The sequence below is a fragment of the Cheilinus undulatus genome, linkage group 15, assembly GCF_018320785.1.
Source record: "Cheilinus undulatus linkage group 15, ASM1832078v1, whole genome shotgun sequence".
NCBI lineage: Eukaryota > Metazoa > Chordata > Actinopteri > Labriformes > Labridae > Cheilinus > Cheilinus undulatus.
The window spans coordinates 39,490,033-39,516,698 of NC_054879.1; the positions used below are offsets into that span (position 1 = coordinate 39,490,033).

The 26,666-nt window shown below is 40.8% G+C and overlaps 1 protein-coding gene across 1 annotated transcript in view; it reads right to left on the bottom strand.

Annotated features, from left to right (window-relative positions):
- Window positions 1-14,332, bottom strand: part of igsf3 (immunoglobulin superfamily, member 3) — a 168,907-nt gene extending 154,575 nt beyond the window's left edge. The window contains exons 1-2 of the mRNA XM_041807475.1: window positions 13,706-14,332; window positions 13,397-13,537 (exon numbers count right to left, since the gene is read on the bottom strand). Of these exons, the coding sequence (XP_041663409.1) occupies window positions 13,397-13,436 (40 nt within the window). The 5' untranslated portion in view covers window positions 13,437-13,537; window positions 13,706-14,332. The remainder of the gene's footprint in view (window positions 1-13,396; window positions 13,538-13,705) is intronic.
- Window positions 14,333-26,666: the final 12,334 nt, after the last annotated feature.

The following is a 26,666-nucleotide window of genomic DNA, read 5'->3' on the forward strand; positions in this document are numbered from 1 at the left end:
TTCACCTCTGTTTCTGACTATTTTCTTTAATATTATTTTCCTTTATTTTTACGGTACTTTTTAACCGCTTTTTTTACCAGTTTCCTCCCAATTTCTTTCCCTTTTGCATACTTTTGCCAAATTTACACATTTTTAGCTTCTTTTGACCCATTTTTGACATTTTGGCCCCACTTCACCTCTTCCCTGCCCATATTTGCCTTTTTGCCTCTTTTGCCAAGTTTCACCCATTTTTGCAGATTTTTCCAAATTTTTGACACATTTACCATCTTTGCCTCTTCTAACCCAGTTAAGAAACTTAAAGCCCTCTTTATCACTTCTTCTGGCCATATCTAATATAAAGTAGCATTTTTTGCCTCTTTCTTACTCATTTCACCACTTTTTCAGTATCTGCATCTTGTTGTCCTTGTTGCCCATTTTAACCATTTTTTTCCTCATTTTGACCAATTTTCACCATTTTTCTGCTCATTTTTGCCTCTTTTAATCAATTTTTAACTGCTTTTTGCCACTTTTTTGGGCCAATTTTCACCCATTTTTTCGGGTTTTTCCCCAGTTTTGACACATTTGCCTTCTTTGCCTCTTTTGACCCCCCTGATACTTTTAAACACCTCTTCGTCACTTCTTCTGCACATATCTAGCATATATTACCAATTTATGCCTCTTTTTGATCCATTTACCTACTTTTCTGCACTTCTACCTTTTGTTTCTTGTTTCAACCATTCTCCCCTCTTTCTGACCAATTTGAACCACTTTTTCCTGCTGATTTTTGCCTCTTACAATCACTTTTTAACCCATTTTAAAACTTTTTGGGGCCAATTTTCACCCATTTTTTCAGTTGTTTTCCAATTTTTACTTATTTATCTTTATTGCCTCTTATAACCCATTACTGATACTTTTAAACTTTCTTCACTACCTGTTCTTCCCATATGTTATAGAAATTTATGCTCTTTTTGATCCATTTCAACACTCTTTCTGCACTTTTGCCTCTTGTTGTCTGTTTTAACCATTTTCCCCTCTTTTTGGCTCATTTTCACCACTTTTTCCTGCCAATTTTTGCCACTTTCGATCAATTTTTAACCGCTTTTCACCACTTTTTGGGGCCAATTTTCACCCATTTATTCCATTTTTTCCCCAAATTGGGACACGTTTACCTTTTTTTTGCCTAATTTTACCTATTAATGACACCTTAAACACCTCTTCACCACTTCTTCAGCCCACATCTAACATAAATACCAATTTATGCCTCTTTTTTAACCATTTCACCACTTTATCTGCACTTGTTGCCTGTTTGAACCATTTTCCCCTCTTTTTGACCCACTTTTTCCTGCTTATTTTTGCTCCAGTTGTTACTTTTTAACCAGTTTTTGTCAATTTCACCAATCTTCGCCTCTTTTTTCACATTTTTTAACAGCTTTCACAACATTCCAACCCCTTCTCACCACTTTCTCTGCCTATTTCTGCCACTTTTTGTAACCATTTAATCATTTTTCCCTCCATGTTGTCTCAGTTCCTTTACTGTCTGACCCCCCCAATGTTTGTGTGCATCATGGCTTTGCCCTGAAGTCCCAAAATGGTTTGTTTGGTGTGTCGATCCACATTTTTAACATTATCTATAAAAGGTAATTCTGTTTTGTTTACATCTTGAAAAAGGTTATATTTTACCACATCATGAACAATGAAAACATGTGTTTGTTGCTTTAATAAGGGCAGTTTTCATTCATATAAAAAATAAAATAAAGATATCAAAGATTAACTCTACAATGGGCCATGATTTTGAAGAAGTCTGTGGGTCCCTAATTTGGCCAGGCCCCAGAAAGCTCTCCCCTTTATCCACCCTTGTAGGCGGTCTTGCGCTGTGTCAGGCTGGCAGGAAGTCTCCCTTAAAAAAAAGTCCGCTTCACTTCACACAGTCAGTCACTCATCTCCCCCCGTGTGAACCGGAGAGAGACTGCAGCACAGATCTGGGTCAGGGGGGAGGAGGATCATCATTAAAAAAACTTCATGAGACTAGCTTTTATTATCAAGCACTAACTTTATTTTTTAATTTACTGCTCTGGCGGCGATAAATGTCACTCAGCTCAATCTCTAATATCTCCTTTATCTTTTCCCAAAGCTCTGAGGGAGAACTTGTTTTATTGCTTTCACCTTTGAGAGGACAGCAAGAGAAAGACGGCTGATAAGAGAGGACAGAGGCGGCCTGTTGTAAACCTGTGGTTTTAAGTTTGGTGTGAGCGTCAGTAGCTGAACGCAGAGGCTATATCAAAGGGTAATTACCCACCCTGAGGGAAGGAGACACTAGTAACGACTGCTTGACTCCCTTTTAGGTGCAACTCATGCAACAAGCTGGACAAACATGCCCATGCTTGCAAAAATCACACTCTCCTTATCCAGTCCTACTGATCTATGACTAATAAGCCGTTTCAGTCCTGACCTGAAGATGGCCTGAGTTTTTCTCCCGCGTCACAACTTTAATGAATATTTACTGAAACCAGGCGCTCAGCTGATGGATGATAGCCAAGCTGACAGTCTTTCTTCTTCTCCTCTGTTGTTTGGTGTTTGTCAGTTGAGTCAACAGTGTTATGATATGAAAAAACAATAGCACAAAAGGCGTCTTGTCATTGGTGTACACACAGAGACGTGGGTCTGGTACTTATGATGCAAACAAGCGTGCATGCAAGCACCAGAAAATAACAAGGGGGAGCAAACAGCGGTGCAATCAGACAGCTGCACAAGCCCTTATTTCCCCTAACAGGGAGAAGAAGTAGGCCCTCTGTTAGGGGTGGAAGCATGAAATAATGAGTCACACAACACAGGACAATCATGTGCATGCACCAAACTCTTCCACGGTTTATACATAGCTGGGCATCAGCTACACAAACACAGAGACGGTGAGTTATTGCATCTGGTGTCACTGTCTAGACAGCACTCTCTCTCTGGTGTCAGCTGAGGCTCACTGACACATGGAAAGCATTCCCTGTGTAGTAACAGCTGACTCGAGATGCAAAAAAAGGGACACACGGCTTGACCACACACAAGCTAAAATCCCAGTGATTCTGGGGCGGGGGGCTTTCAGCTGTCCTTCTCTTTCAGGACGGAGGAGAGGCCGGGGACGAGGAGGAGCGGCGCTGAAAACTTTGAATGGCGAGAAAGTTTGGCATGCCTGGGGTTGACCTCAAGATACCCCCAACCAAAAAAAGAAAGTAAAAAATGTAAAGAAAATACTGAGATTTGTCTGTCTAAGGAGTTATCTTCTATAGAAGAAGAGTGGAAAATTCCCTGAATTTTTCCAGGTGAGCAATGTGTGCGACACAAACATCCTCCCTGATTTCCAAATATTTTCTACCTGCCATCAACCTGGTAAATTTCCTCCCCGCCAAGCCCTCCCTTACTAAACAGAAGAACTTCCTGCAGTACTGGACGAGTGTGGACAAGCAAGTCTACACATTTTAGATGTGAATGTGCGAAAGTTTGACATTATGACATAATCTCTCAAAGGCAGTTCCTACAGACAAGATTTTTATTTCTTCTGTTGTTAATTATAAACACTTTTCCTGAATGCAGACATTTCAACAAGTTTTGTCTGAGGATAGAAAACGAGACTGTTCAAGTGTTCGAGCACTTTAAAGCTTTTGAGACCGTTTATGTCACAACACCGCTTGACAATCGATCTGCGCTCAAGTGGCTCTAAGCGGCAGCCTTCTTGTGAAGTACACCAGTTTGGGAAAAAAAACATTAGGTATGAAATGCAAATGAGCTCTTCAGTGACTTGTTGTTTGATAGGGTCAATTCAAAGGACAAGCTTTACTTTATTGCTGTGTGGAGGCAGAAAGTTTTTAACTGGTGCAATCAAGGCTTCCCATAATGGGGCTAAAGGGGAGGGCTTTCTGGGGCCCAGCCATGGGGGTCAGCAAAATCCTGGTCCAGTGTAAAGTCAAGCTGTGACGACATCTTATGTCTAACCTGAAAAACAACCACTATTATCAAAGCAACAAGAAGATCATTGGATTTATTTATGCTGTCGTACAAATTTAGCCTTTTATCAAAATGTAAATCATTTTTTTCAGACAGAAAAATTGTCTAAAAGCAGCACAAATAGGTTAAAATGAACAAAAAGAAGGGGTAAAATAGGCAGAAAGCCACAAAAATGGGTTAAGAGTGGCAAAAGACTACATATGGGATATGAGTGCAGAAAAGGCAGTAAAAATTGGCAAACTGTTGCAAAGCAGTGGCAAAAATGGACTGCTAAAATTGTTTAGAAGATGTAAAAAAAGACTTAAAGTTAGCGAAAGAGGGTGACAAACAGCGGAGAAGTGGTAAGAATGGCAAAAGAGTGGCTAAAAGCAGCAAAAGTGGGCTAAAAGTTCCAAAAAGGTAGCAAAACATGGTGGCAAAACAGTGGCAAAAATGGGGATAAAGTGGCAAAATTGGGTAACAGTATCAAAAAGCGGCCAAAACAGGCTGAAAAAGGGCTATAAAGGCTTAAAAATGGCCTAATAGTGACAAAATCATGTTAAAATAAAACAAAAATGTGATAGCAAGGGTGAAAAAAATGGCATGAATTGGTTTGTAGTGGCAAGAGTGGTGGGAAGAAGAAAAAATGGCGGCAAAAGTTTAAAAAACAGCAAAAATGGCTAAAAAGTGGCAAAAATGGGTTAAAAGATGCAAAAAAAAGGCAAAAATGTGGCAACAAAGGTGAAAAACAGCAAAAGTGGGTAAGAAGTTCCAAAAAGTAATAAAACATGATGGCAAAACAGTGGCGAAAAAGGTAAAGAGGCAAAGCATGGGGTTAATAGTATCAAAAAGTGGCGAAAATAGGCCAAAAAAAGGCTATAAAGGCTTAAGGGGCCTTATAGTGGCAAAATTGTGTTAAGAAATGCAAAAATGTGACAGCAAGGGTGAAAAAAATAGCATGAATTGGTTAGTAGTGGCAAAAGAGTGGTAGGAAGCAGCAAAAATGGCGGCAATGGTTTGAAAAACAGCAATAATGGCTAAAAAGTGGCTAAACAGATACAAGATGGGTTGAAAGATGCAAAAAAAATAACAAAAATGTGGCAACACAGGTGAAAAACAGCAAAAATGGGTTAGAAGTTCCAAAAGTAATAAAACATGATGGCAAAACAGTGGCAAAAATAGGTAAAGAGGCAAAGCATGGGGTTATTAGTATCAAAAAGTGGCCAAAAAAGGAAAATGGCTAAAAGGTGGATTAACAGTGGCAAAAATGAGTTAAAAGATACAATATGTGATCGCAAGGGTCAAAAAACAACAAAAATGGGTCAATAGTGTCAAAGAGTGGCAAGAAGCAGCAAAAATGGTGGTTAAGGTGTGAAAAACAGCGATAATGGCTAAAAAGTTGCAAAAATTAGTGAAAAGATGCTAAAAGTGGCAAAATGTGGTCACAAGGGTGACAAACAGCAAAAACGTTAGAAGTGGCAAAAAGTAGCAAAAGTGAGATAAAAGTTCCAAAAAGGTAGCAGAACATAATGGGAAAGCAGTGGGGGAAATGGGAGTAAAGGGGCAAAACATGGAGTCAGTGATGGCTCCAAAGTGACTCAACATTGGCAAAAATGTGGTAAAGAATGAAAAAACTGGCAAAAGTGTTGCAAAAAAGGTGAAAAAAAAACCAAATATGGTTTAAAAGTGGCAAAAGGAGTGGCAAAATGGGCCGATAACACAAATAAATGATTGAAACATTACAACCCTGTAATAGTTAGCTAGGATGCTAGCACCAACGCTAATGGTCCAACACGCAGGGGTCCTGCCAGCTGTATGGGCGCCCTGGGTGAAACTACTCAAATCTGACAAATAAGATAAGCATTTTTTGATCCCACATTTGGGAAATTTTCTGTATTGTTTTTATCTCTGTATTGTCACCAGATCAGGAACAGTTAGAGAAACACCAGTGAATACCATATGAATACTTCCTTTAAAAGAGAAACAGCTCACACAGTGGAAACAATGGTGACACAGAGTTGTAATAAGCCGGTCTAACAGCTTACCATTTAAAAAAATTCCATTAAAGCTCCTGTGAGGAGTTTTAGCTGGTTATGAAACAGGCTGGAATGAATGAGTTATGAAACAGGCTGAAATTAAAAGAGACGCCTATAAAAGCAAACATGATCATCAACATTAACGTGAAGAATTATTTACTGTTGTTTCAAATTGATGCTGCTGGGAGGTAGGTGTACAATGAAGTGATAACATGTATGCTCCCTGAACAGACTTTTCTCACAGCAAATATGTTTAAGTGTTACACTTGACAGTTAAAGATATGCAGGGTGATATTTTATGTCCTCAAAGGACTGAAGTTTGTTCCTTTGTTCATCCTTAAACTTTTAGGTGGGTTTTAAGGGATGTTGGCGTACCAGATATCGGCAAAAACCCCAAATGGTGAATCTTTAGCATGCGGCATAATTGCGTCACTCTCCTTGACAACCGTTCTAAGAATGTATCTGATCAAAAATGACTCAAAATAAGCCACAGAGTAAAGTTACCATCATGTTTTCTGTGTACCTCTCTTCATTGTGGGAAGCTCAAGCATCTTGTAATCAGTGCGTCATATTAGAACACGGCGACAGCCTGGTTGGGCTTGGAAGTAAGGAAGTAGGGATGAACGATTCGGGAAAATAATATTGTGATTTTTTTTTCTCCCCAATATTGTGTTTGTGATTTAATATGCAATGATTTTTTTAAGTTCCTCATCTTATGTATTTTCCAGAAAACATAAGTAATTAATGATGTTTTGTTATAACCAACACAACATTGGACCAATTAAACTAGGGCTTAATAATTAATAATAAAGTTTTAACCATTTTAAATATATATTTTTTAATAATCAACATCACACACACTCCTCTGGCCAGCTGCTCTAACATGTTTCACGAGTCAGGTTGTGATGTGTTTGCTGTGTATGATGACGTCGGACTAGCATTTCCAGTTTTAGTCAAACTAACAGGATAAATCATCCTTTTCTAACTGCATGGAAACACATTCCTTGAATGATCATGGTTGAATGTAAGAAACAAAAGATTCTCTCTCTGTGTTATCTGCTGTAGTCCTGTTGCATAGAAGGCCACGCCCACAACCACACCCACTGCTAGGCAAACCTAATGAAATATTCATCCCGTTTGTCTCACCATCTGACAAAAGGATGGTGCTAATTCATTCATGACATCTTCTGACGGAATGTGAACGGGGTGAAAACAGCAGCAGTACTCCTGACTTGGCAGAGATAAATCTAAAAACATCCCATCATGACGAGGGCTGTGAATAACTGCTCGTGGCATAAGGTGCATCCTGTCAAACATTTCCCTCTGAATAAAGGTGGAGCTGCTCTGCGCCCGGCTGATAAACAGGACCAGTGTTAGCTCGTCTGAGGAGGTGCGTGTGCGTGTCTGCTCTCCTGTCAGCCCGGCAAATGGAAACCACTCAGGCAGCTCATGGTTAAACCAGGCAGCCGCGCACATATTACATTTCAATTTAGTTACATAAAGTGGGACGTCTTGGGTACTTTAGGTTTTAGGCTCCCTGTTTCAAACGCACACGTACAAAGAAAGGCGCACACAAACCCCCAAAAAGCATTCTGTGTGGCAGCGCACAAAAGGCATGACATCTTTCTCACTCTCTGTGGGGGAGAGGGAGACATCCTGCCTCTAAAGCTAATAAACACTCGTTCCTTCAGGCAACTCCTTTTTATATGTTTTTTATTGTATACCCCCTGTGTCACAAAAACACACACAAACACTCACTCACTCACACCTGGTTGCAAACTCAGCAGCATAAATAACCCCAGAATAAGATTTGCTTGCTGAAGAATTGCGTAAGTGGCACCTCTGGGTTTAACAATGACTGATACAGTCTCTGTCTAACACATGCAGGTGTCATCCACCTTTATTTTATCCTCTCCTTTCTTATGAGCGCAAACACACACGGCAGCTGACAGTGAATCAGACAGCTGATCATACACGAGCACAGATGCTCGAACATGCACACAGGGAGTGGGATAAACTAATGATATGGCAAAATATAGTCTTACATTCTGTTGTGATGTGATATTAATACTCTAACGCAAATATTGCATGACTGGGGAGTAGGTTTGTTCTGACTCATAGCACTGAAACAAGGAGCTGCTCTGCTCTTCAAAATAAGATGAGCCTTATACCACAGTGATATGATGCTTTACAGATGGCACATGGGTATTTGTTGGGTATCTATACTTTCTGTATGAAGCCTGGCAGAGCTGCAGCAGATGACTGTTGAATGTGAGTCTTGTTCTGCTTGAGGATTCTGCCTGTTTAAAAAGGTTTATGGGTACTTTGCCAAGTGCTTTGCTCATGATGGTTTAATGTTGGGTTTCTATTAATAATTTAAGAAAGAGTGCTCCCTGGGTCTGGTCTTTTTGTAAAGCATCTTCAGACTAAGGTCATCATGAAACCAGAATTTTAAACTTTCATGGTAGAAGTAAAAAGGTCCAATGATATTATTACCTGTTTTAAACTGACAAAAATAGAAGATATAAGCTTTATTTACACAAAATGCATTGTGCACAACACTCCTGAAAATTTTCTGGGTTTAGGTGGGCAAGCCTCATGTGCAAACAGAAGAGTTTTTCATCCTGACTTCCCTTAAATTTTCCCTGCTAGTTCCCTAGTAAGGGGTTATCAACCATGAAAATTTCTCATTCACACATGTCCTTCAAACGGGAAATTTCCCAGTCAGTGGAGGGGGACATAAGCCCTATTCACACTTGCATAAAAAAACTCCTGAAAATTCTCCAAATTTACCAGAGTGAGACAAAAAGTGTTTTTTCCACAACTTCAGATGGAAAAAATAACAGGAAACTATGCTGAAATTTCACAGACTTGCACATTAACACTTGTCCCTCACAACAGGAAGTTTTCCAGCAAGAGAAAGGATGAGGGCCAGGCAAACAAGCCCTATTCACACTTGCATGAAAACTCCTGAAAATTCCCCGAATTTACCAGAGTGAGAGAAAAAGCGTTTTATTTTTTCTTTTTCTTTTTGCATGACTTAACTAGTGACACAAAAACACAGTTTTTACATAGACTTCTGGTTGAGAAATACCAAGAAACTATGCTGAAATTTCCCTGACTTGCACATTTACACTTGTCTTTTAAAACAGGAAGTTTTCCAGTCAAAGAAAGATGGGGGAGAGGCAAACAAACCCTATTCACACTTGCATAAAAACAGAAAATTCTCAGAATTTACCAGAGTGAGACAAAAAGCATTTTTTTCTACCACTTCAGGTGGAAAAAATACCAGGAAACTATGCTGAAATCTCCCTGACTTGCACATTTACACTTGCCCTTAAAACAGGAAGTTTTCCAGTCAGAGTAGGGATGGGGGAGGGGCAAACAAGTCTTATTCACACTTGAATTAAAACTCTGAAAAATTCAGTGGGTTTATTGGAATGGATTGCATGGATGAAAACAAACAACAGAGTTTTTCACTGTGACTTATTTTCAGGGTAACCTACCGTGAAAATTTCCTGACTAGCTCATTCACACCTGTCCCTTACTGCAGATTTTTTTTCCATTCAGGGGAAAACAAACCTTTTTACCACTTGAATGAAAACTCCTGAAAATTTCCTGAGTTTATCTGAGTGGGTTTTTATGTGTGAAAGCTCACAAGTTTTTCATCCAGACTTTTCCCCATAAAAACCCTGCTAGCACACTTTTTCTTCACAGCAGGAAATTTCAAAGTCAGTAGAGGAATAGGGGGATGGGAAAACAAGCCGTAATCACACTTGCATTAAAATTTCCTGGATTTGCACAAGTGAGATGCATGTGTGAATACAAAAAAATTTAGTTTTCCTCAATGACATATCCTATAACCCTCTGGAAAATATTGTTACCTACCCTGAAAATGTTCAGACTTGGTCATTCACACTCTTTATAGCAGGAAGTTTTCCAGTCAACAGAGGTAAGAAGAGTAATAAACAAGCCCAATTCAATCACACAATTTTGAAGAGTTTTTTTGAATCCTGAAATTTCCCTGCTGGCCCTGAGCAAAGGGTAACTTGCCCTGACATTTTCCTGCCTTGCTCATTCACACTTGTCCTTCACAGCAGGAAGTTCTTTTCAACAGTTTTCCTGTGGGGCAATGGAGGAGCAGAAAAGAAGAAAATACTAGGGCCCGGGAGGGAAATTTCTGTGTTAAGTCAGGCTTTAATTTAGGAATTTTTAAGAAGCTTTGTGCAAGTATGAAAGGGGCTTATTTGCCCCTCAATCAACTACCCATTGCCTGGAAAACTTCCTGCAATGGAGGACATGTGTGAATAGGCAAGTCAGGTAATGTTTTAGATATGTTACACAGAAAATTTTCACAAAACTTCAAGGTTGCAAGTATTAATAAGGCTCAAAACATATAATATTGAAAATAATACAAGTAATAAGTTGAATAAGCTTATCTGTGTAAGCTTCATGTTTGAATGCAAACAGAAGAGTTTTTCATCCTGACCTCACCCTGATATTTCCACTGCTAACCCCCTAATAAAAGGCAACCTACCCTGTGAATTCCATGACTAGCTCATTCACACATGTCCTTCACAGCAGGAAGTTTGCTGGTCAATGGAAGGATGTTGTAGGGGGAGCTAAGCTCTATTCACACTTGCTCAAAACTCCTGAAAATGTCCAGAATTTTGCAGGGCAGGTGACCTTTCAATAGGGGCGTAGGGTAGGGATAAAAAAACACTTGTGTTCACATTCACACAAGAATGCTTACACAGATAAACTCAGGATATTTTCAGGAGTTGCAAGTGTGAATACGTCTGCATTCACATATACAGCTTTCTCTGTGCTTAAGCTCAAGAAAGGCTGTGAATAGGGCTTATGTCCTGCTCTCTAAACTCCCCATTACCTGGATAACTTCCTGCTTTGAGGGTCATGTGTGAATAGGGTCTGCATTCATGCATACTTCCTGCTTTGAGGGTCATGTGTGAATAAGCAAGTTTGGGCATTTTCTGGGAAGAGTACACGAAAAATGCGAGATAACTTCAAGGATGCATGTGCGAGAAGCGCTTTGGCCATATACTACTGTACGCACATTTTTGTATTGCTTTCAGTGATCAAAATTAAAGAAAACTGCTGCACATAGTCTAAATGGCATGTTCTCTCCATATCTGTGCAGTTTGGACAGCTTAAAGATGTTCGCCTGCTATTTCTGATGGATTCCTTCTTCTCTTGTACTCTTGTATTATGTAATAGAAGTAGTTTTCTAGGGGTGCAGTTGGCCTAGTGGTTAAGACACGCCCATGTTCGCGGACGGCCTGGGTTTGAATCCAGCCTGAGGCCCTTTGCCGCATGTCTCTCCCCCCATTCTTGTCCCTGTTTCTGACTCTATCCACTATCCTCCTCTAACTAATAAAAGCACAAAAATGCCCATAATTAAACCTTAACAAAAAAAAAATAGAAGTAGTTTTCTAAAAAGGACTGGAGTGTCGCTGTCGACCTCTTGTTTATCAGCAACAAAATTTTCCAATAATCTTCTGCGTATTCTCTCCTTGCAGACTGTCGCTGTCTCGCGTACTCAGTTTGTCTTCTTCGTCTAAAAAACGGCCACAACAAAAGAAGAAAAAACACAAACTGCTGGAACTCCTCCATTATCGCCCTTTGTTTACAGTGCCGTGCGCTTCTTCCTTGAATTTACGCTGCACTGTGTCACGCCGCTATGATGTCACGCCATTGCGTGGCCCACGCTGCTATCAACGTCTGGTGTATATCCACGCCCACAAGTGAGGGTATGGGTGTCGAAAGTAACGCAAGCCAGTTTGAGGTTTACCATACCAAACCAAACCGACCTCTCTGGTGGAAACAAGGCTAAAGCTGTTCTAGGTTGTGAGACTATGATTCATTAGAGCAATGGAGAATGTAATACTTAAATCCCGTGCAATCCATAAGCATTGAACTTTTTTATGCTTTGCTTGATAAAGCACTTGTCATTCATGATCTCTATAAAAATAAAAAGGATGTATGATAAATTGATTGAATAAAAGCTGACTTTCAAGCAACATTGCACACAGATTCCCTCAAATCAGGCCCTTATTTAAACTAAAATATGTATTTTCCCCTTTTTTGACATTTTGATGCACTATTGAGGATTTATTTTCCACATCGTGGAGTTTAAAGACACAATCGTTTGATCTATAAAAAGTCTTCAAACCCAATGTGACAAATCCAAATGTCTTTTATTGTCTGACCAAGAGCTGAACCCCAAAGACGATCTCTTAACTGTCACAAACTCAGACAAACTAAAAGTATTCCCTTTTTAAAAGCAAGAGTGAAAGAAGCTGGCTATTTTTGCTTATAAAATGACTTCAGTCAACAACATTTGAGGCTGTTTTTTTTTGCTTATCGGTGTTAATGCTGGAAACAGTCCTAATTAGATTCGTGCCAATTATCCCATCCACTTCAAACCAAATCTCCGCTTTCTCCACACCTGAAATGTTCTCCAACACCTCAGCTGCTTCCTATTTAATCGTGTGATTCATCATTATTACATAATAGAAAAAAAAAAGCCCTCCCTTACTCCTTCCCACACTGACAATATCATGATTGTTAACTCCTCTTCTTCTGTATGGAACAAATCACAGTTTCTCATTCACAATCGCAGTGAAAGTGGCTTCACAAGGGGGACGTGACGCAAGGTGGCAGGCTGGTAATCCTCTTTTGCCAAAGTGGGGGCCTCCGATGGCCCCGACCGCCCCCCCCTTTCCTCCCTCCTCTGTCCCCTCAGGCCTCCCCGTCCAGGAACAGAAAAGCCATCTGGTGTTTGTTTGGGACAGTTCACAAGCAGGATGCAGTCTGTGTGTCAGCAGTCCTCGCCTGCGTGAGCGTTTGTGTGTGTCACCCAGTGTCATCAGGTGAGCATGCTCGAACTGGCATTTGTCTGTGAAATCTAATAAACTGCAGGTAGGTGGCAAAGGCGTGTGAAAAGGCTTGAACACTCACACAGGAAGGGGTGACTTACTGTACAACAAAGCTGGTGGTGGGTGCCTCACACGCTGATGACTTCATAGCCTGGGGGTGTTGTGGATGTGTGATTCAGGTGTGTTTTTGATGTGTGTATTTCATCACAATGTGGTTTAATTACAGGCAGTGCTGGTTTGGTCTGTGACCAGGACTTAAACACAGGACATGAGAGGGTTAATCTGTGACTTAAGTCCAAATATCACATTAACCTACTTCAGCACACACCCACATCTGTTCTCAGGCATCTGTCATTATTGCAGTGATTGTCAATGTAGCCCACTTCCACTTGACTAGTTGTTATCCAAACTAACCCGGGTTAAATGTGCCATACAGGTGTGCCGTGGCAAACAGAGAGAGAGGCAGGTGGATTGACTCAAGCCTCAAATAAAGAGGGATTTTTTTAGCTGACTTACCAAGCAGCGCACAGGCGAGAAGGAGCGCACCGGTTGCCATTGTGTGTGTTGCCCCGCAGATTCACTTCCAATATTCCCTTCTGATGAGGAGGAGGCGATGTCTGGTCGTGATCGGGGCTCGGACAGTGTGCGTTAAAGCCGCTGGTTTCCAAAAAAAAAAGCAGAGGAATAAAAGGAGATGTATGAATCCCAGTTGATTAACGCTGCGTCTATCTTTGTCAAAGAGTCAAATCCACTCTAGCCGGTGAGTCCCGCGCCTTCCCAGCTGTGTCCGGGCTCCCCTTCCCCTGGCGTCTCTTCCACCCTCACCTTTCTATCTGCTTCTGCCGCTGACGACGTGTGCGTATGTATGCCAGGCGCCTGGGCGACCCAACCCACTCCCCCGTTTACTACGCATCCAAGACTGCGGAGGCGATTCACACCAACACTGCCTCCTCTTCCTGTAGGAAGAATTCAATTTATTAAAAAAAAAAAAAAGCAGAAAGTCCAGCGCGTAATTTGGAAAGCTGGACTCGAAATGCGCACAAGGGATGTGGAAATGTGCAGTCTGAGAGAGAGAAGTCCTTGATGTTGGCTAATAATTCCCTCCTCTTCACTGATGGGAGAGCGAATCGCAGTCCAAGCAAGGCTCTGGCTTACTCCACGGAAAATCCCGGAGACTATAATCAATCTCCCACTATCGCTCCGCAGAAAGCCCAATGGGCGGGCGCTCGAGATGAAGCAGACGGGGGCTTTGTGCTCTGACACAATGCATCAGCCTAATCAATGAATACTTTGACTCCAAACACCGAGGAGCTCAACAGAAACACCTGATTCGCACACTAACAGGACGGATTGACGCACGAGCTCGAACTCCGCTGCGTAATTACGGTCTGTCACTCAAACGCCGAGAGTGAAACAGCCCTTCTCCCAAGGTTATACCGCTGCTTCCTGCTCTGAGAGCCACTTCTTTATTCCCGTTTGCCACTTTGAAAACTTCACAGCGTGCTGCCCGTGACCCCACCCCCTCCTTCTTTGAAGCCACACCCCTCACGCATGGGGCACCGTCCGTGCACTGTGGGACCGGCCCACAAATTTGCATTTGTGAATTTCAAATTCTAGGCCATACATGGTTTGAATAGGTTAAACCAAGTGGAGGGTAATTAAACCCCCAAAGCTACCAATTTTCTCAGCTTTTTTAAGATCTCGTAGGCGGAAGTTTAAGCACTTTTGGAGGCTGACATGAATCACATTATGCTGCTTAATAAGTGTATAATGATAGGGTCCTTCAGAGGATAAATACATTAATCCTGTTTTATATTTGGTAATTTATTTTCTGGTGTTAACATGTCTAGTGTGGATAAAGGGGGGAGATTTCTGTGGCCCAGACAAACTGGGGGTCTGCAGAATCACTGTCCATCGTAAAGTTAGTCTGTGATATCTGTATTTTATTTATTCAACCAAATAATAACCCACTCTTATCAAAGCAACAAACATTGACTTATTAATGATGTGGTAAAATAAAACTTTTTCAAAATGAACAAAACAGAATGACCTTTTTATAGGCAACGTTATCAGTGTGGATGGGCACACAGAACTCAACCATTTAGAAAGTAAAGTCAGACTTCAGAGCTAAGCCAAATGTGCACAAATGCCAGAAAATAAAGTAGAAGGAACTCTGAGGGGGGAAAAGATTAAATAATTCCATGAGGTGGCAAAAATGGGCAGAGAAAGTGATAAAAAAGGGGTTGGAACGTGGTGAAAACGGGTCAAAAACTGTCAAAAATGGGTCAAGAGAGGTGAAAATGGGTGAGACCGACAAAAACTGGTTAGAGCAAAAACTAGCAAAAAGTTCCAAAGATTAGAGGGAAGTAATGATAAAAGGGGGTTAAAAATGTAAAAATGGGCAGCTGTGGTACAAAGCAGTAAAAACATGACAAAAATGGGTTTAAAGAGGAAAAAACGGCAACTGGGAATAAAAATGGTTGGGAAAAATGTTGAAAAGGGATTTAAGTGTCAAAAACTGGTTTAAAATGGGAAAATCTGCAAGGAAAAGTGGTGAAAAGAGGTAACGAGGTGGCAAATGGGTTAACAGAGACAAAAAGAGGCAAAAATGTGTTTAAAAAAGGACAAAAAGAGGCAAAGATTGGTGGGAAAAGTGGTTAAAGGGGGTTAAAGGTTGTGAATGAGTTGAAAAGGTAAAAATGAGACAGCAAAGTGGTCAAATGGTTTTGGGAAAAAAAAGGAAAGATTGGTTATTAAGGGTAAAAAGTGGTTAAAAAGTGGGTTAAAAACAGTTTAAAAAAAAAGTTGACAAAGAGTTGACAAAAACTAAGTCAAAGGTGGTCAAAGAGGCAAAACTGAGCAGGAAAAAGAGGTGAAAAGGGGTTAAAAAGCAGCACATATTGGTTAGAAGAGGCAAAAATGGGCCAAAGATAGCGTTAAAATGTGTCAAAAATTGTTTAGAAGAGGTAAAAAAGAGGGCGACAAAACAGTGTTAAACTGGGGTTAAACTGTGTCAAAAATGGGTTAAAAGAGGCAAAAATGTTCAGGGTTATAAATAGTTTATATGGGAATAAGAATTGGTAAAAAAAAAAAATGGGTTAAGAAAGAATTGTTGAATTAACAAAAACTAGTCAAAGGTGGTCAAAGATGCAAAACTAAGCAGGAAAAATAGGTAAAAAGGGGTTAATAAGTCGCACATATTGGTTAGAAGAGGCAAAAAGAGGCAAAAATGGTCCAAAAATAGTGTTCAAATGGGGTTGAAATTTGTCAAAAATGTGTTAAAAAAGGCAAAAAGAGGAAAAAATGAACAGGAAATAGTAGTGATAGGGGGTTTAAACTATTGAAACACGGCAAAAATGAGAAGGGAAAAGCAGTGAAAATGAGTCAAAAAGAGGCAAAACAGGTCATGAATGGTAGATATGAGCAGATGAAGTGGTGAAAGGGGTGTAAAAATGGTCAACAATGGCTAAAAAGAGGCACAAAAAAGGTAAATGTGCCAGACATGGGTTAAAGGAGGCAAGAAGAGTCAAAAATGGTGGGAAAAAGTGATGAAAATTCAACCAGAAGGGTTATAAATGTCAGAGGAAATGGTGAAAAGCAGTTAAAAAGTGTCAAAATGGGCCAAAAAAAAGAGGCAAAAAAGGTAAATGTGTCAAACATGGGTTGAATGAAGACAAAACAGGTGAAAATTGATGGTGAAAAAGAGGTTTAACATATTTTAAACAACAGACTGAATATTTCTAAGCTTAGAACCCAGTAAAATGACGTCTTTGAGCTCTATAATGAGGAAACTGTTGGAGAGGAAACCACCGTAGCCAATGATCTAACACATACATTGATACATTAATAAATCAGAACTGGGGCGGGCCCATTTACTGAGTTTTTCAGGGGCTCAACAAATTCTGAAGGCAGGCCTGAGTGAGGATCAAAAGAGCAACCTTCACATGCATAATTTACCCAGCAGTCTACAGTTCTATCTCTCCCGCCCTCCTTTTTTCCACTCTGCTTCCACACTGTCACAACTTGTAATCAGCATAATGAAGAGCCATGCTGCTCCAGAACTGCAGGTAATATCAGAACAAACATCTATCAGAGGCTGTTTACTCCAACCCCTTTTGATTCAAATCAAGCATTATTCGACATAGGCTCAGATTTATTTATTTGCACAACTTGGTTGCGATATTAAGAGGGTCTCAAAATAGACAGGGTGAATGGGAGTTTGCAAAGGAAGAGAAAATAGTACAATGAGATCATATGGCTTTGGTGTGCGAGGCTGCGACGGAGCGCTGCTTTCTGGGAAGGACGGAAATATAGAATCCAAAAAGCTCTTACTTTAAACCCAATAAAGATCCCTCTTGTGTATTAGGCCTACATGAATAAATGAGCAGGACTTTGCACACAAAGAAGTAATTGCGATGGACCCATCTGGTATTCTCTCTGTCAACTGGGAATCGGGAGTCCCGAACGCTGTCTGAATGCAACATGAATACCAGTTTTTTGGAAGAAGTTGAAGTGATTTCCTGCCTTTGCTTTGCTCGTGGGTTTCAGCTCGGATAAAACTTCATGAACAACCAGTGAAATGGGTCCGGGCCCCTAGGCACAAAGAAGCATGTTTACAGAATACAGCATGCTATAAAGCTCACATCTTAATAACACTGAACCAAATTGTTCAATAAAAAGAGAATGTCAGCCCATCTTTCTGCCTCAAACTGTGTCATGCGCTGCAGGAGAAAACAAAAGCATTAGCTGGTCACAGAAAGTAAGCCAGAATGGGATTAGACACCACTATGAAGCATGTGGGCTAAAAGTTCAGACTGCAAAGGTCTAAGCCAGGCCAGCATGGCTAAATTAACACAGACAAGATAGGTAGGCCACGTGCATTACACCTGGTCTACATTACTTCTGCACCTAAATTTAGCTCTGTCCTCCAAAGACTCCTCATTGCCCGGCAGAGCGATGGCACAGTTTGCACAGGCGTGCAGCAAAAAGGCAGCGATGCTTTTCTTTGAGCAGAACATCACTTCAGCAGCGAGGATGAGATCACCTTTGACCTCTCACGCCAGCTCTGGCAACTATCCACAAGTATGTTTGCTTTTAAAAAAGAGGAATGCTTGCAAGAGTGGTGGGTGCTGGGGATCACAATAGGTCTCCATGGAAACAGAGGAGACTGCATTGTGTACACTTCATAACAGGGTGTATCACCTATAGAAAATCTTGAGGGCTGCATTGTTTTATTTTCTCCAGTTTTCTTTTGTAATTGTTGAAAATAAATCTTAATATTTTCATTCCAACAGCCAGAGAGGGTGCATACAGTCAAGAGGATGCAGGGAAAGAGGTTTGTTCACACATTTCATCATACATTCATTCTCATAGTCCATCCCAAAAATGTATGAATGATTTATTGGATTTTCTCTGTGCATTCTCTCAGTCCCACATGGATATGTCAGAGTGGTGTGTAAAGGCAGCACCCACATGCACATACACGCTCAGATTCAGACATTAAAGCGCATGCAGATGCCTCCGTCACTTCAAATTACAGACAGAAACTCCTCACTGAAGCAATGAAACTACATGTGAAAACATATGTACCACACAAACATGCATCCACATGAGAGTCTGCCTTGCTGGCAAATCCCTGCAGCGAACTGAACCGCAGCGTTACATAAATGATCTCTGAAACAAATGAAGAGAGCGATAAATAAGTAAACAAAAGCTTTTTGCTCTGATGGAGTCAAAAACAATAAAGAAAAGTTTGAAACTTCTTCGGCCGTATTTACCCTGAGAGGCTTTCCTGAGAGCAAGGAGGATGGGGAAATAATCCAAATGGAGGGAAGACAAAGGGAGAACAGAGAAAGTGTATTTCACTGTCAAACAAAAGCTATGTCTCAATACGTGCTTCACCTGAATTAATGATGAGTACAAGTGGTATTGTGTGGTAAAAAAAGGACCAGGCAGTGCTTATGGGAAGAGCAACTGTTGTTCAAAAGCCATCCATGAAAATGGAAGCATTCACAATAAGAGCTTCAGTCCTCCATGCGAGATTTCTGATCATGTTCAGAATCAAGCATTAGAGAGCCACTCACACAGCAGCCATTTCCCTCTGAAATTATGCTAAAGGTGATCCACTCAACTGTGGTTATGATGTTGTACTGCTGTCTAAAACATGTAAGTGTAGCAAATGTGACTAACTGAGAGAGGTCAGGCTGCAGAACATGCTTCTCTGATGGCCACTTTAACTGACCGTAAATCTGAGGTATCAGATTTGTCAGAGAGGAAGTCCTGCAGTTTGCCAGTACAACTGTACCTACCTGCATGGAGTTTTTTTGAAATTTTATCATAAATTAAATGTGTGCTGAGGCAAGCAGAAGTGGTGTGATGTTAACTTCAAGTGGAAATCTGACATATTGTGCTGGCGTGCATCACTGGCACAATGTCAGCCACTATGCCTCATTAATTTTGGCTTCACCTTTGTACAACAGACAGAGCAGGGGTCATATTATCCATTTTAATATCCATCATTTTTAAGTGCTGAGGTATATGACAGGAAAGAAATCAAAGAAACTTTTAATATTAATGACATTTAAGAGTGTTTTCACACTAGGCCCAGTTGTTTCGAACCACATCAGCGCGCGATTCCTCCCCCTCCCTCTTCCATCCGCTGGCTTGCTCTCAGGAAAATAGGTGAACAAACTGCCGCACCAGAGAAAGAAGGTTAGTTCTAACGATGACGTCATATATCTGATAGAACAATCCGCCCTGAATCTGGGCATGGTTACATTCACATCTCAATCGAAACCATGTCAAAGTCCACTTGAATCGTGTCTGAGACCACCTTTGCAAGTAGGCCTAGGCCGGTGCCCAGGTGCATTTCGTTTGTATTTGCACTGACCAAAACAAACCGGACTTTGGACTCAAGTGCATTCGGATCTGGGACCAGCCCCTAGTGTGAAAGCCACCTGACAGACTTAAAGACAGGAGTATGACATTAAATCTAAGCATCCAACCCTGAGGCGGGCATCACAGTAAACAGCCTCTGTTACTATGGTGAATGTGTGCTTGCAGAGTGTGCACTTGCAGGTACCAGGCTAACATATTGAATGTACTGTGGGGTTTTGACAGCCAGCAGGCTGACAGACAGCAGGCAGACAGCGACAACACTCCAGCTGGGACCAACCAGATTCCTGAGAGCCACTCTTGCATCCAGGATTTAATGTGAGCTGAGTCACTTACACCGCCAAAGCGATCGCTTAAATTCCTCACGCCACACTTCACATCGGCTCCAAAGATTACACACAGCTTTGTCAGATAACCTTTGATTATATGGAGCTAAGGCCTGAGTAGTCAGAGATGTAATTTCGCCTTTATGTCGAGTGTTGTGCTGTTTTTTTTCTGCAAAAGCAAAAAAAAAAAGGAAGCAGTGCTATCCAAAGTAACGTCAAACTTACACCGTATGCATTCATTACTAAAATCACAGGGCTTATTTTACATTGCATTAGCCTGCCAGGAGCACAAAACGCTACATTTTCCAGTTGATTAATTATTCATTATTTGTGTTCTTAATGTGAAGTATTAATATGAAATGACTGTCAAGCTATTTTTTTTTTACCATCTACGTGTGTTTCTTCTTTTCCATCCCTCACATCTAATTGCTATTTTTCTCTCCTGTTCTTTGTTTGGAGCTACACGCTCGATTCTCCGTATTCTTTTTCTTTTCCTCTTGAAAGCTCTGATTGCTGTGATTGCTTCATAATTATATGTGCCGCTGCTTTGGTGCATGTCTGGCTTGTTTGGTTTTTTTTGTTTGATTGTTTTTCTCTCATTATGAAGCGATTTTTAAGTTTTTTATTTGTGGTAGATGGATATTTACAAGCACGTTAGCATGTGCAGAAGATTTCACTTCCACTTTGTAGTGATTACCATGCTGGAGTGGCGAAGTCTGCTATTTTCTTATGCAAGTGCTTGTGGGGAATGCATTTCTTTTATTATTGTCTCTTATTGTTTTTGGACTACAGCAGAGGCAGCCAAGTTTATATCAACTTGGCACAAAAAGTAAGGAAATTTGTGTTTGGCAGGTTATTTCTTTGTTGTAAAAAAGCTTCTTGGCAATATCTCTTATACTGTTGGAAAGCTGGTTTATTTCTCTTTTAAATGGAGCCACATTTGTAAGGAACAGGCATTTGTGGAATGAGCAGCAGAGCTGAGTATGTGGGTTGCACCCATGCAAAATTTGCCAAATCTTGTACCAACGCCAAACAGCTTATTTTGCTGCTGCTACTGAATCTTGTTTGAGCTTCTGGTACCCGCGGGCACCCATGGCACTACTGTTGGGCATGGGTGGGCCTGGGCCCACCCATTTTAGGCTCGGGCACACCCATTTTGACCCAGGCCCATAGTGATTTCGGACACAGCATTAGTTTTCATTCTGGCTGTTCATCCAATAAGCAGCCTGAGGAAAGCTTTGAGCGAAAGCTTCTCAGCCAATCAGAGGATTGTACCCCACATGTGGACTCTTAAGCCTGCCCACAAGCTGCATCGTCACCAGCAAGTGATCCTATGAAATGAATGATAATGATGCGCAAGCTCTTCAAGCAGCAAGCTCAAGGAGACTGACACAGACGGTAACGTTAGCTATTAGCTAATATGAAACGTCAACATGGCAAAGCAAAGCAGCTTGTTTTTATTTAAATTCACAAAGAAACGCACCGAGGAGCAGGAGGAGGAAACTCCTGCCATTTTAAGTAAAGACATGAGTGACGAGTTACCGTCCAGCTCAGCTGCCTCCCATCATGTCCTGGTAGCCACCCCCTCACACCAGCAATGCAAGTAACAGGCTAACGTTATCGTTAGTTTCTGGCTGTCTGTATGGTGAGTTTCCACTGGCCAGTGGAAGGGTGGAAGTACAGCAGATAAAAATATAACCAGTCAAAATGTCCAGCAGAAAATATGCAAATGACCAGATAAGTAAATACTGAATACTTGCCCATTATATTTTGTGTAACCTAGAAGATATGTTGCAAGAATACGTTAATATAATCTAAAAATTGCCTAATCATACTACATCTACGTCCTGCGGTGCTTGAGTTGTTTATCTCCTCAGACGGCAAGCACATGGCTAATTATGTATGTATGATGACGTCAAAGCAAATCGATCTCTCTGTGCCTGCTCAGTACTGCTGGAGACTCTGTAGGAAAAGTTTGACCAGAGCTTTCTCCTAAGGTAGAATTTTAATTTAAGTGAGGTTTTCTTGGTTAACCAAAGGTTGAATATCATCAGCGGTATGGAGGGATTTTTATGTTATCGCTGCGAGTAATGAAGAGGCTGAAAGAACGGAACTATAGCTGAGTGTTGTGAACACTGATGCAGCAGCAGAGAGAGAGAGGCCTACGCTGGCTAATTAGCAGAAGTAGTCTTGGATAAGCTGTTAGTGAGAGGAGGACTAGACTGGACTATCTGCTGTGGAGCTTTTGTCTTTTCGGGACTAGTCCAAATAAACCAAGATGGTTGGATTTCCAGCTTTAGCAGAGGTTTCAGTTGTCATCATGAGGACTGATATTAGGCAACTGACAGTAAGACTAATTTTTTCATTTGAAATGTAGAGTTCTAACGCAGTGTCAAGTTAACAGAGCACTTTTGTTATGTGTTTGGATGCTTCGTTGTTGCTGGTGGAGGATGGTATTTGGCTGTTGTAAGCTGCTTAGTCATGATAGTGGCCAGCTTAGATGTGCTAACAGGCTAACAGTGCTAATATGAAGCTAACTGTTGTTGTTTATGAGTTTAACGGCATATATTGTGTGACTGCGCATGTAAGGAAAAGCGCACAGCTTTCATTTTGATACTTCAAACCACTTGCACAAAGAAAAAAATCTCTGTGCAGTCATTTCCAGGGTCTCATCATGTGTACGTGTCTACCAGTCTGTAATAACAGGGTAATAATTACTCAGGTTTACTGTTGGCTTGGTTTCTGCTGTCTCACTTTTGGGTCAGGTCTAGAAATAAAAATGTGTCCTCAGTCCTGTTTAGCGCAGACTTGTATGTATCGATGTATCACAGAATATCAGTTTAGGCATTTTGCTGCTGTTAATGCTGCAAAATAATGTTAAAGCAAATGTCTGGTAGTTGTTCTAAATGGCTGGAATTCTTGAGGACTGCCGGTCATTTTGACCAGGGATAAAAAAAGAAAACGCTGCTGTATGCACAATTTCTGGAGTGAAAATAATATTGGCAGTAGGCAGAGGTAACTTATGATAGCATTATGGTGTATGTCTTTGTCCGCTTCAGCACTAAGCTGAGGACAGTGACACAAGAGCCACACAGGTAGGCTACTGAGTGGCTGTCCTCAGTACTGCAGAAAAGCACTGAAACGGAAATGAAGGGGAACACTTTTTTTGGCTTATTTCAACTGTCTGGGACCAAACTATCCTCCAAGATGACAACGCTCGCCCCCAAAGAGCGGGGTTTATCAGAGACTACCTCCAGAATTTGGGAGTGGAAAGGATGGAATGGCCTGCCAGCAGTCCTGACCTTAACCCCATTGAACTCTTCTGGGATCAGCTTGGGCGTTCTGTTCGTTCCAGACTGACCAACACAACCACGTTGGTTGACTTGCAACAAATGCTGGTTGAAGAATGGGATACCATCCCACTGCAATGTGTGACCAGGCTGGTGCCCAGCATGAGGAGGAGGAGGAGCCAGGCTGTTGTGGCTGTGTATGGTTCTTCCACACGCTAATGCAGCTCCTGTTTAAATTATTAAAGTAATACATTTCCAACATGTCTTGTTTCTTCAGACTTTAATTATCCAATCCACTAAGCACCAAGCAAGAGTCAATGGCAGAATAAGCTGTTTGGCATTGGCAGAGAAGATTTGGCAAATTTTTCATGGGTGCAACCCACATACTCAGCTCTGCTGCTCATCCCACAAATGCATGATCCTTACAAATACGGCACCATTTAAAAGGGAGATAAACAGGCTTTCCCACTGCATAAGATTTATTGTGAAGAAGCTTTTTTTACAACAAAGAAATAATCTAGCAAACACCAATTTCCTTTCTTTGTGTGCTAAGTTTATGTTCCTTTAAATCTTGTATTGTTTCTGAATCATAGCAGAGCCATTTTTCATCATCCTGACTTGACACACTCTATATGTACTTCATTAAAAGCGATTACTCCCACTAAATGTGACAATTAAGGGCTTCTGAATGAAGTGAAACAAGCACTTGAACATCAGAGTAACAATAGATCCTTTTAGCCCGGCTGGATTTACTATACAGCAGGGATTATTACACTGTGTTTCAGCAGGTGTTAATATTCACATAATGTCAGAGGCAGAGCAGAAAGGCTACGCCGAATAACAGAACAAATCAGATATAATTATGACAGATTCTGGCAGCAGTGTGGAGAAATCCTCCTGTGTCACGAAGAAGGACAGCTGTATGCGTGTGTTCTCATTTTTTGAGCTCTTCATTAAAATAATTTCAGCGAGGTTCACGCCTTTCGTCTCTCCTCTCCGTCTGCCTTTCTATTTTTTTAAACTTATCTTGATTATCACGGTGCCGTCTACTGTGCAGCTGAGTGTCATACATTATTCATTTGTACTGTCCTGGACAAAACACACACAAACACACACTCTCACAGCTATCTTAGTGAATAGTTCGTGATGGCAAGGGCATCAAGGTGAGCTTAGACACACTGTTAAGATTGTTCGACTTTCCGCCCCAAAACACAAAGCACATTACACAACACGCACGCATTTCATCATCATCCCTCCTCGCAGGTGCAGGCTTGTCCCGTTTTGCTGTTGGGTAACGACAACAAAGCAGATGCTATCTATCAACTCCAGGCGGAAAAAACATCATTTGCTTTTCATGGTTACACTTGCTGGAGCTTTTGTGTTGCGTGTGTCGAACAAGGTAACTCACTCTCTCTACACAGGCCTGTAAAGCTGACATGACTCAGTATGTGGGCAAAAAAGAGGCTTTTATGAGGCACAGTTAATATGTACAGCAGATAACTGAATCATAGCATTATTAAACTAAGAAGTACTACATGGCACTAATGTGACGGTTAATAAGAAATACTTGATAGCATGTGTCATGCAGCCTAGCAGTTTTGTTAGCCATTATTCACCAACTGGCAATCTCTAACCAGACTCACCAGATAGACTGTTTCATTTTCATCTAGGACAGTAGTTCCCAAAGTGATCGTGAGACAATGAGGGGGATGCTTTCCAAAAACAAAGAACTGTTATTCGATTTAAAATCATGAATTTTATATATCATTGTAAAAAAATACTGTTAAAAAGAGTTCAATTTGAAGTAAAACCATACTTATCTAGTGATACTTGTGCTAAAATGTAAGTTAAAGTTAAATAAACGATCCAAAATGCAAGTTTTGTACATGATGCTTTATGCAACATTTCACGTTATCCCCTCAAAGGAAGGTGGGGGTCCCTGATCTCTGACAACGTGACTTTGGGGTCACAGGCTGAAAAGTTTGAGAGCCCCTGATCAAGGAAATGTCCCATAAAAAGTGTTTGGGAATGGCAGGACTTTCCGAAACATTCTGAGAAGGTCATTGGATATAACCTTGCAAAGCAGATGGATTTGCCCTTTTCCTTGTTTCTCACTGGCGAATCCATCTTGCAAAGCTCCCATCTGAACAGAATGGGCCAAGTTAGAAAGTGACAGGACCAATCAGCATCGAAAGGCAGTACTTTCGGGCGCGGCGGAGTCGTGACGTAAGCAAGCAGCAACAAGAGGCTGGTGCAATTATGGCGGAAGAGATTAGCGTGCTCACCATGGTTCGCATTATGCAGTTCTCTATAGAGTTTACTTCTTGGTAGTAGCACACCTCGGTCGTGGCTATGATGTCACTTGTTTTGTTGCTCTGATTTGACAGAATGTCATCCAATCACCCTCCACGTTTTTTTTCAAAGGCTCTGCCCTTTCCCAAACACTGTCTATGGGAGGTTTTCCAGATGGATGTGTGAAACAAATCCATCTGGCGTGGACAGACGTTCTGTCACATTCATAATGGGTCAATCAGAGTGACAAGACAAAATTAGGTGGTTAGGCTCCAATGCTAACCTCAGCTATAAAGGTTAGCGCTGCCATAGTGTTTGAACATGCAGAGTTAACCGGTGGATAAAATTCATGACGCCTATCAGGTAGAGATGGGCGACACCAATTTTTTAAATTTGATATGATACTTTTCAATGTAATTTTATCGATACTGATACCGATACTTTTGAAGAAAGAATAAAATATTAAACTCACATATTTTCAAAAGGTACAAGTTTCAAGCAAATAAAAAGGCATATGCACATCATTCAGAAATTCATTAAGGGAGAAACTTCAATTAAAATAAAACACTTGCGCAAGCAGGTAAAAAATAAAATAAATCAAATATTATCATGGCACAAACGTGTATACAACATCGAAATATCAACAACATAAAAATGCCCATTTTATTTTTGTTTAATTTAGTTAGAAAGGCTATATTAGCCACCTATAACCACTAGTTTCAAGCAAAAATGTAAGAAATACAAGTCATCAATGATTTTCATAGAAATGTTTATCTTTTTATATTTCTACAACTTGCTCTTTATACATTTTATGGTACTGGCATGTGGTCTCAGTATTTTTTATGTTTTATTACAACTTTGAAATTTACTTGGGGACCACACTGAGTGAGAAAGACAGCCAGGTTCACATCACAGACTATAAAATGAATTGAATGAATGAATTCCAATGTGAGCGAGCGGAGTTGCTCAAATCTGCTACTCATT